This window comes from Mandrillus leucophaeus, unplaced genomic scaffold (assembly GCF_000951045.1).
Source record: "Mandrillus leucophaeus isolate KB7577 unplaced genomic scaffold, Mleu.le_1.0 Scaffold180, whole genome shotgun sequence".
NCBI lineage: Eukaryota > Metazoa > Chordata > Mammalia > Primates > Cercopithecidae > Mandrillus > Mandrillus leucophaeus.
Genome location: NW_012101810.1, coordinates 1703632 through 1713207, shown reverse-complemented (window position 1 = coordinate 1713207; position 9576 = coordinate 1703632). Strand labels below are relative to the sequence as shown.

At 51.5% G+C, this 9576-nt stretch overlaps 1 protein-coding gene across 1 annotated transcript in view; it reads left to right on the top strand.

Moving 5' to 3' along the window:
- The window catches only part of DNAAF5 (dynein, axonemal, assembly factor 5), a 60512-nt gene that overhangs the window by 5782 nt on the left and 45154 nt on the right, over positions 1–9576 (top strand). Inside the window, exons 2-3 of the mRNA XM_011977570.1 lie at positions 6351–6475; positions 6960–7078. Of these exons, the coding sequence (XP_011832960.1) occupies positions 6351–6475; positions 6960–7078 (244 nt within the window). The remainder of the gene's footprint in view (positions 1–6350; positions 6476–6959; positions 7079–9576) is intronic.

Below are 9576 nucleotides of genomic sequence, written 5' to 3'. Positions count from 1 at the left end.
GTGCAGCTGCTCACGGTGTCGGTGCTCACGGTGCCAGTGCTCACGGTGCAACTGCTCATGGTGTCGGTGCTCACAGTGCAGCTGCTCATGGTGCAGTTGCTCACGGTGTCGGTGCTCACGGTGCAGGTGCTCACGGTGACGGTGCTCACGGTGCAGTTGCTCACGGTGCAGTTGCTCATGGTGTCGGTGCTCACGGTGCAGTTGCTCACGGTGTCGGTGCTCACGGTGCAGTTGCTCACGGTGCAGGTGCTCACAGTGTCGGTGCTCACGGTGGCGGTGCTCACGGTGCAGATGCTCACGGTGTTGGTGCTCACGGTGGCGGTGCTCACGGTGCAGTTGTTCACGGTGTTGGTGCTCACGGTGGCGGTGCTCACGGTGCAGTTGCTCACAGTGTCGGTGCTCACGGTGTCGGTGCTCACGGTGCAGTTGCTCATGGTGCCGGTGCTCACGGTGCAGTTGCTCATGGTGTCGGTGCTCACAGTGCAGGTGCTCATGGTGTCGGTGCTCACGGTATAGTTGCTCATGGTGTAGTTGCTCACGGTGTCGGTGCTCACAGTGCAGTTGCTCATGGTATCGGTGCTCACGGTGCAGGTGCTCACAGTGCAGTTGCTCACGGTGTCGGTGCTCACGGTGCAGTTGCTCACGGTGCCGGTGCTCACGGTGTCAGTGCTCACGGTGCAGTTGCTCACGGTGTCAGTGCTCACGGTGCAGGTACTCACGGTATAGTTGCTCACGGTGTAGTTGCTCATGGTGTCGGTGCTCGTGGTACAGTTGCTCATGGTGTCGGTGCTCACAGTGCAGTTGCTCACAGTGCAGTTGCTCATGGTGTCGGTGCTCACGGTGCAGGTGCTCACGGTGCAGTTGCTCACGGTGTCGGTGCTCACGGTGCAGTTGCTCACGGTGCCGGTGCTCACGGTGTCGGTGCTCACGGTGCAGTTGCTCACGGTGCCGGTGCTCACGGTGCCGGTGCTCACGGTGCAGTTGCTCACGGTGTCGGTGCTCACGGTGCAGTTGCTCACGGTGCCGGTGCTCACGGTGTCGGTGCTCACGGTGCAGTTGCTCACGGTGTCGGTGCTCACGGTGTAGTTGCTCATGGTGTCAGTGCTCACAGTGTAGTTGTTCATGGTATAGTTGTTCACTGTGTCGTTGCTTATATTGTAGTTGCTTATGGTGTGGTTGCTCGTATGCTAGTTGCTCATGGTGTAGCTGCTCACAGTGTCATTGCTCATGGTGTCGCTGCTCACAATGTTGTTATGGTGTAGTTGATCACAGTCTCTAATGATGCTTTGAATTTCTGTAGTATCAGTTGTGTAATGTCCCCTTTTTGATCTGATTTTATTCACTTGGATCTTTTTCTTAGTCTGGTTAAAGGTGTGTCGATTTTGCTTATCTGTTCAAAAAGCTAACTTTTCATTTTGTTTGTCTTTTGTATTTTTTTTGTTTCGATTTCATTTATTTCTGCTCTTATTTCTTCTACTAACTTTGGGTTTGGTTTGCTCTTGCTTTCCTAGTTCTTTTCGACACAGCGTTAGGTTGCTCTTTGAAGTTGCCTGCTTTTTGGCTGTAGGTGCTGATTGCTATACACTTGCCTCCTAGTGCTGCTTTTGTTGTTTTGGCATATTGTGTTTCCATTTTCATTTAAGAATTTTTTAAATTTCCTTCTTAATTTCGTCATTGACCCACTGGTCATTCAGGAGCATATTATTTAATTTCCATGTATTTGTATAGTTTCCAAAGTTCTTGTTATTAATTTCAGTGTCCTGTTTTAAGGCTTGTTTCGTGGCCTAACATATGGTCTATCCTTGAGAATGGTCCATGTGCTGAGGAGAAGAATGTGTATTATGTAGCTGTTCGATGCAGCATTCTATAAATATCTATTAGGTACATTAGGTCTATAGCGCAGATTAAGTCCGATGTTTCTTTGTTGATTTTGTCTCTGGATTATTTGTCTAATACTGGAAGTGGAGCGTTGAAGCCTCTAGCTGTTACTGTGTTGGAGTCTGTCTCAACAGACAATATTTGGTTTATATATCTGGATATTCCAGTGTTGGGTGAATATATATTTAAAGTTATGTCCTCTTGCTGAGTTGACCCCTTTATCATTATATGATGACCTTTGTCTCTTAATATAGTTTTCGTCTTGAAATCTGTTTTGTCTAAGTATAGCTATCCCTGCTCTTTTTTTGGTTTCCATTTGTACAGAATATCTTTTTGCATCCCTTCATTTTCAACCTACGTGTGCCTTTTTGGTGACGTGTGTTTCTTGTTGGCAACAGATAGCTGGGTCCTGGTTTTCTTACCCATCCAGCCACTCTGTCTTTTGAATGGAGAGTTTAGTCTGCTTACATTCAATGTTGTTATTGATAAGTAAGGACTTACTCCTGTCGTTTTGTTGTTTTCTGGTTGTTTTGTGGGCTGCTCTTCCTTCTTGCCTTCTTGTCTTCCTTTTTATGAAGATGATTTTCTCTGTTTTTTTTCCGTATGTTTTAATTTCTTTTTGTTTTTTGTGTATCTATTGTAGGGTTTTTTATTTGAAGTTACCAGGAGGCTTGCAAATAACATAACCCATTATTTTAAACTGATGGCAACTGAACACTGATTATAAAAACAAACCAGCAGCAAAGAAAAAATGAATAGAAACGCTACAGTTTAATTTTATCCCCTCTGCTTTTTAACTTCTTGTTGTTTTTATAACTTTGTCTTGAAAAGTCATTGTAGTTATTTTTATTCATTTATTTATTTTTATTGCTTTATTTTTGAGATGGAGTCTTGCTCTGTCACCTAGGCTGGAGTGTAATGGTGCCATCTTGGCTCACTGCAACCTCCACCTCCCAGGTTCAAGCGATTCTCCTGCCTCACCCTGCTGAGTAACTGGGATTACAGGCATCCACCACCACACCCGGCTAATTTTTGTATTTTTTAGTAGAGTCAGGGTTTCACCATATTGGCCAGGCTTGTCTCGAACTCCTGAGCTCAGGTGATCTGCCCGCCTCGGCCTCCCAAAGTACTGGGATCACAGGTGTGAGCCACCGCGCCCAGCCAGCTAGTTATTTTTCATGGGCTCATCTTTTAGTCTTTCTAGGCAAGATGTGAAGCGTTTACACCCCACAGTTACAGTGTTACAACAGTCTGTGTTTTTCTGCATGCTTACTGTTCCCAGTGAGTTGTATCCTTTTAGATGATGTGTTATTGCTGCTCAGCATCCTTATTTTTCAGATTGAAGAAGACTCTTTAACATTTCTTGTAGGACAGGTCTGATGTTGATGAAAATTCAGCTTTTGTTTGTCGGGGAAAGTCTGTCTCCCTCACATTTGAAGGATTTTTCACTGGATATACGAGGGTGAAAGTTTACCCTCCTTGAGCACTTTAAATATGCCACGCCACTGTCTCCTGGCCAGTGAGGGCTCCTCTGAGAGGTCGTTGCCAGGCGTACTGGAGCTGCGTTGTATGTGATTTGTTGGGTTTTTTTCTCTTGCTGCTTTTAGAACCCTTTCTTCATCCTCGATCTTTAGGAGTTTGATTGTTAAATGTCTTGAGGTAGTTTTATTGGGTTAAATCTGGTTGGTGTTCTGTAGCCTTCTTGTACTTGAGTGCTGGTATCTTTTTCTAGGTTTGGAAAAGTCTTTGATATTATCCCTTTGAGCAAACGTTCTACCCCGATTTCTCTCTCTCTACCTGCTCTTGAAGGCCAGGAACTCTTAGATTTGCCCCTTTGAGGCTATTTTCTAGATCCTGTACATGTGCCTCATTCTTTCTATTCTTTTTTCTTTTGTCTCTATGTGTTTTCAAATAGCCCGTCTTCAAGCTGCTCACTAGTTCTTTCTTCTGCTTAGTCAGTTCTGCTGTTAAGAGGCTCCGATGCATTCTTCAGTATGCCAATCGCTTTTTTCAACTCCAGAATTTCTGCCTGATGCTTTTTAATTATTTCAGTCTCTTTGTTAATTTCTCTGATAGGATTCTGAATTCCTTCTCCATGTTATCTTGGATTTTGCTGGGCGTCCTCAAACAGCTATTTTGAGTTTTCTGTCTGAAGGGTCACCTATCCCTGTCACGCCAGGATTGGTCACTGGTGCCTTATTTAGTTCACTTGGTGAGATCATGTTTTCCTGGATGCTCCTGATGCTTGTGGCTGTCGGTCAATGTCGCTAGGTATTTACTGTCATTTTTGCAGTCTGGGCTTATTTGTACCCATCCTTCTTGCGAAGGCTTCTAATTCATTTATTTTGCTTTTTAGGAAAAAAATTGAAAAACATCCTGCTTTGTTAAACTGTTACATGGCAGTGAGGTATTCAGTGTTGTTTTTGAACTAAAAGAAAAGGGATAATCCGTCTCATGCTAATTAGAATTTGCAGATTTCTTATGATACTAAGTCGAGACTGATAGAAAAGGTGGTGGCAGTCCATGAGACTCAGGAGCAGCCCCAAATCCTACCCTGCAGCTGTCCTTGCTATGAGGTGAGATGTTGGAAGCTCCTTTCTACAAAAGAAGCTGATCTGTGGGTTCCAACGGACAGGCGGCCGTCCTGGGCAGGGCCCTGCAGAGACCCTGGCACAGGTGCAGGAGGTCAGGGAGGAGAAAGCAGCGAGGCCGACCCAGCGAGTTCAGACTGCTCCCCGGCTGCCGGCCTGGGGCAGAGTGTGCTCAGGCCTTGCCGTGTGGCCCTGGATGCCTGCCCGTCTCCTGGAGAGGGCCCCATCACATGTGTTTGGGCTCGGTACTGGCTGCAGTCTGGCTTGTCTCAGTCACGCCCTCTGCCCGACAGGCTTTCTAGCATCTCAGCACATGGCACAGGCTGAGCTTGGAGTTTGCCACTCACGTGGATTAGCGTCGTGGCAGGTGCAGCCATGAGTAGTGCCTGTTGACTGCATTAAACCCTGGGGCATCTCTGCTCGAGACCCGCCAGCGCCATGTGTGAAGACAACAGTGACAGCTTGTTCTGTGGTGACTCTCTAACCGGGTGGTGGAGTGGCCATGGAGCTGATTTGGGTTTCTCAGTTGTTATATGGGTACTTGTATTTGTGGTTGCTAGTAAGGCCCTGTGTCAGTTAATAACCCCCGCAAATGCACCACGCATTCCTGTGTCCCCTATGCTGTGTCCCCGATGCACGCTTCCCTGCTGCTCGCACGCCAAGAGTCGCCTGTGCTTACCACACAGGGAGCGGGAGTCAGGCGCGTCGGGCCCCTCCTTGTGTGAACTTGTCTACCCCTCACGGGACCTCAGTGATGAGCCCTGTCAGTCATTCCTATCCATTTTCCAGGTGGGAATGAACTTCGGAGCGGTCAGGCCAGGGCCCGGGTCCCAGGCTGGCAGGGACAGATCCTAGATGCGATCTGCTTGGCTCTAGGCCTTGTTGGAGCCGGGGCGGAGCAACCCCTCCTCCAAGTCCCAGTGAGCGACCACGCCATGGGCACAGCTGCTGCTCGGGTCCCCTGCACCTACGCGTGACTGTGAGTGCTATTGCTAATGGTGCATGGCTGTGCGGAGACGCTTCATCCAAAGTGTCAGGAGGGAGGAGGGTCCTGCGCCCCACAGCCCAGCCAGGCACTGATGGCACCACAGAGTCGGCCCCTGGCCTCACAGGGGATGACTCTGAAGCTCGTTCACACCCCAGAGCTCCCTGGATCAGTCTATAGCTGGCTTCAGCCACACCACTTCCTCACCCAGCTTCTTCTTGGCTGTTCCCAGTTCCCTTTGAGGAGTGTTGGTGCTGCTCCCTGTCTCAGACACTGCCCTTTGGGAGCTTGGCTAGGGCACCTGGTGTCTGTTAAGCTGGTTTCTTCTGCCTGCGTAGGCAAGGTAGGCAGAGGCCCTCATGCCGCCTTTTCAGACACCCAGCAGCAGAACCAGGGACCTTGCTGGTTTCCTCCCGAGTCCCTGGGCTCTGGGACCAGACGCCTTTGAGGTCTGGCCATAGTGCACCATACGTGCTGTAGCCCTGGCTCACTGAGCACCCAGGGTGAGACAGACACAGCCTGGCCAGGAGGTTTTCATGCAGAAGACTGAACACGCGGCACGGCTCAGGCAGCAGCTAGGAGCCTGCTCTCACCAATAGGACCAGGCCGGGGCACGGGGGACTTGTGTGTGAGGCTGCAGGACAGCAGCATTCCTCTCTGGCCCAGCCGGGGGGGACTGGCAGAGCTGGCTGGGACCCAGACTTGGTGGCGCCCAGGACCCCGGCCATGCACCTCTGCCTTGGGGATGGCATCCAGGTGGTGGTAGGTGGCCCAGGACCTGGCCGTGCCTCTGCCTCAAGCAGCGCCTGCGTAGCGGCACTCAGAGCTGTGCTGTGGCATCAACTCCAGCATCCCCTTTGCCTACACGCATCCTTATCCCTTCCTCTCATGCACAGGTCCGGCGGGCGGTGGCCTCTGTGGTAGGCGGCTGGCTGCTGCGTCTGCGCGACCGCTACTCCTTCTTCCACAAGCTCATCCCTCTGCTGCTCAGCAGCCTCAGCGATGAGGTGCCCGAGGTCAGGTACGTGGGCAGGCGTCCAGCCGGCGGCCACGGGCCCTGCTTCCTAAACAGTCGTGTGCAGCAGTGGTGGTTTCTCTTCGCTCAGAATCTGTCACAGAAACCTGCTCGTGTCCCTTCGTCCCTGTGCTCTGAGGTGATGTGCCGTACAGAAGGCCTCTGGTTTTGTAAACGTCATTTCACATCTTTTTAGCATTTGACTGAGTAATGGACAGAGATCAGACGGCCCACTTGGTGTACTGTCCGTAGAGTGCTCACAAGATGAAGGGGATTTCTGGTCCACCTTTTCTGGGGTTAGGGAGCTTCCCACTCTCATGTGATGGGGTCTTTAGGCGACCCGTGTCCTGGCACAGCCCTGCGACCTCCTGGGCATCTCTGGGAAGTTGCAGGGCCCTCCCCTGTGTGCCCTCCCCTGCGTGCCCTCCCCTGCGTGCCCTGCCCTGCGTGCCCTGCCCTGAGCCGCTGTTGTCCATCTGTTGTGCCACAGGCAGCTGGCTGTCAGACTCTGGGAAGACGTTGGCCTGCAGTGGCAGAAGGAGAATGAGGAGGACCTGAAGGACAAGCTGGACTTTGCCCCTCCCACCCCACCCCATTACCCTCCACATGGTGAGTGACCGAGGCAGAGGGAGCGCCAGGAGGCAAGCGCTTGTTGGGTAGGAAAGGGGCTTCTGAACTTGAAGGAAGCTTCAGCTCTTGGTGTTCTGAGCCCAGGCAGCCGCGTTGGAAAGGTGCAGGCATCTCCCCATTGTGCTGGGACTCCTACGTCCCAGGCACCTGGGACCTCCCTGCGTCCTGGGCAGAGCACGTCTCTCCTCAGCATCTGGGAAGCCCCCATGTACCTCGCAGTGACCTCTCCCCTCCTCTGACCAGCTTTATTTTAAAAAGGCCATGGGCTTCTGAAAGTGTCCAGTGCACTGCTAGATGGTGTCCGCCCCCCTCCCTTGGCTGTGCACACAAGGGTGCACTGAACTCTGGGTTCCTGGGCAGCTCTGCTGGTGGTTGGGGGATGTTGGAAACAGTGGGATAAGGGGCTCATCATTTCACCAAGACAGAACTCAACACAAGGGCCACGGATGAGGTGAGGTCTTCGTGGTTCCACATGATTTCCAACCTGGGAACAGGGTCCCCTGCTGCGTGGCCTCCTGCCCTTCCCACATTTGCTCCCTGGCCATGTTGTGGGCACCCATGTGTGTCTCTGCAGAGCCCAGCAGGTCTGGCTGAGTCTGAGTGGAGGCTCCCAGGTCCGGCCCCAACACACTTGCTCTGCCATGCCACTGGCCCACCTCGGGCTTCATCTGTGTGGAAACCACTCTCTCGTGGAGCTGAGTGTCTTCCACTTGCACATGGTCAGGTGTTTTCATCACTTGAGTCTGTCTGCAGGGTGTCTTCTTAAAAGTGAATAATAGATACGCACTGATGAGGACAGAAAGTAGCTGAAGCATAGCCCAAATCAGATGCGCAGCCCAAATCAACCAGATACCCAGCCCAAATCAATCAGATGCCCAGCCCAAATCAATCAGATGCCCAGCCCAAATCAATCAGATGCCCAGCCCAAATCAATCAGATGCACAGCCCAAATCAGATACCCTGAGAGATTTGCAGCCTCAACTTACTTCCCATGTCACCTCCCTGGCCTAGTCCAGGCACTGAAGTAGCCCAGGGTCAAGTCCTGGAGGGAAGTGTTGTACTCTGTCAAATACAGCATTAAAGCGGCTTCTTGGCTGGGCATGGTGGCTCACGCCTGTATCCCAGCTACTCGGGAGGCCAGGGTGGATCACTGGAGCCCAGGAGTTGGAGACCAAGCTGGGCAACACAGCAAGACTCCGACTCTACAAATATTTTAACAAAAACAAAATAAATTCGCCGGGTGTGGTGGTGCGCACCTGTATCCCAGCTGCTCTGGAGGCTGAGGTGGGAGGATCGCTTGGGTCCAGGAAGTTGAGGCTGCAGTGAGCTATGACCACGCCCCTGCACTCCAGCCTGGGTGACAGAGTGAGACCCCGTTTAAAAAAAAAAAAAAACCAGTTTCTTGTGTCTGGTGTTGATATTTGGTGCCCTGTTAAATCCCCGCCCACAGAACTGTGACTCCTCCCAAGCCTGTGAGTCTCAGGGCTGCTGTTCCTCCTGGTCGGCATTCTCCCCCTTGCAGCACCCCCCACAATGCACAGTTGCTGTACAGGGAAAGCACACGTGTTTGGAAAAGGCACAGAAGTTAGTTGCAAGCAAGGTTTGTTCTGATGGAGTGAAGCCAGTGTGAGAACGCTCCGTCTTTCTTTTTTTTTTTGGAGACAGAGTTTCACTCTTGTTGCCCAGGCTGGAGTGCAATGACTCAGTCTCAGCTCACTGCAACGGCCACCTCCCAGGTTCAAGTGATTCTCCTGCCTCAGCCTTCCGAGTAGCTGGAATTATAGGCACGCGCCACAACGCCCAGCTAATTTTGTATTTTTAGTAGAGACAGGGTTTTGCCATGTTGGCCAGGCTGGTCTCGAACTCCAAACGTCAGGTGATCCGCCTGCCTCAGCCTCCCGAAGTGCTGGGATTACAGAGGTGAGCCACCACACCTGGACAACTTAATCTGTTTTAAAATGTGGAATTTAGGCTGGGCGTGGTGGCTCATGCCTGTAATCCCAGCACTTTGGGAGGCTGAGGCAGGCAGATCATGAGGTCAGGAGATTGAGACCATCCTGGCTAACACAGTGAAACCCCGTCTCTACTAAAAATACAAAGAAAAAAAAAAAATTAGCCAGGTGTGGTGGCGGGCGCCTGTAGTCCCAGCTACTCGGGAGGCTGAGGTGGGAGAATGGCGTGAACCCGGGAGGTGGAACTTGCAGTGAGCCAAGATCGCGCCACTGCACTCCAGCCTGGGCGACAGAGCGAGACTCCATCTCAGAAAAAAGAAGAGGAACTGTATTTGCAAACTATGCCTCTGAAAACGAGTTAATTTTAACATATAAAACACTTAGGGCCGGGCATGGTAGCGGGCGCCTGTGGTCCCAGCTACTTGCGAGGCTGAGGCAGGAGAATGGTGTGAACCTGGGAGGAGGAGCTTGCAGTGAGCCGAGATTGCACCACTGCACTCCAGCCTGGGGCACAGAGCGAGACTT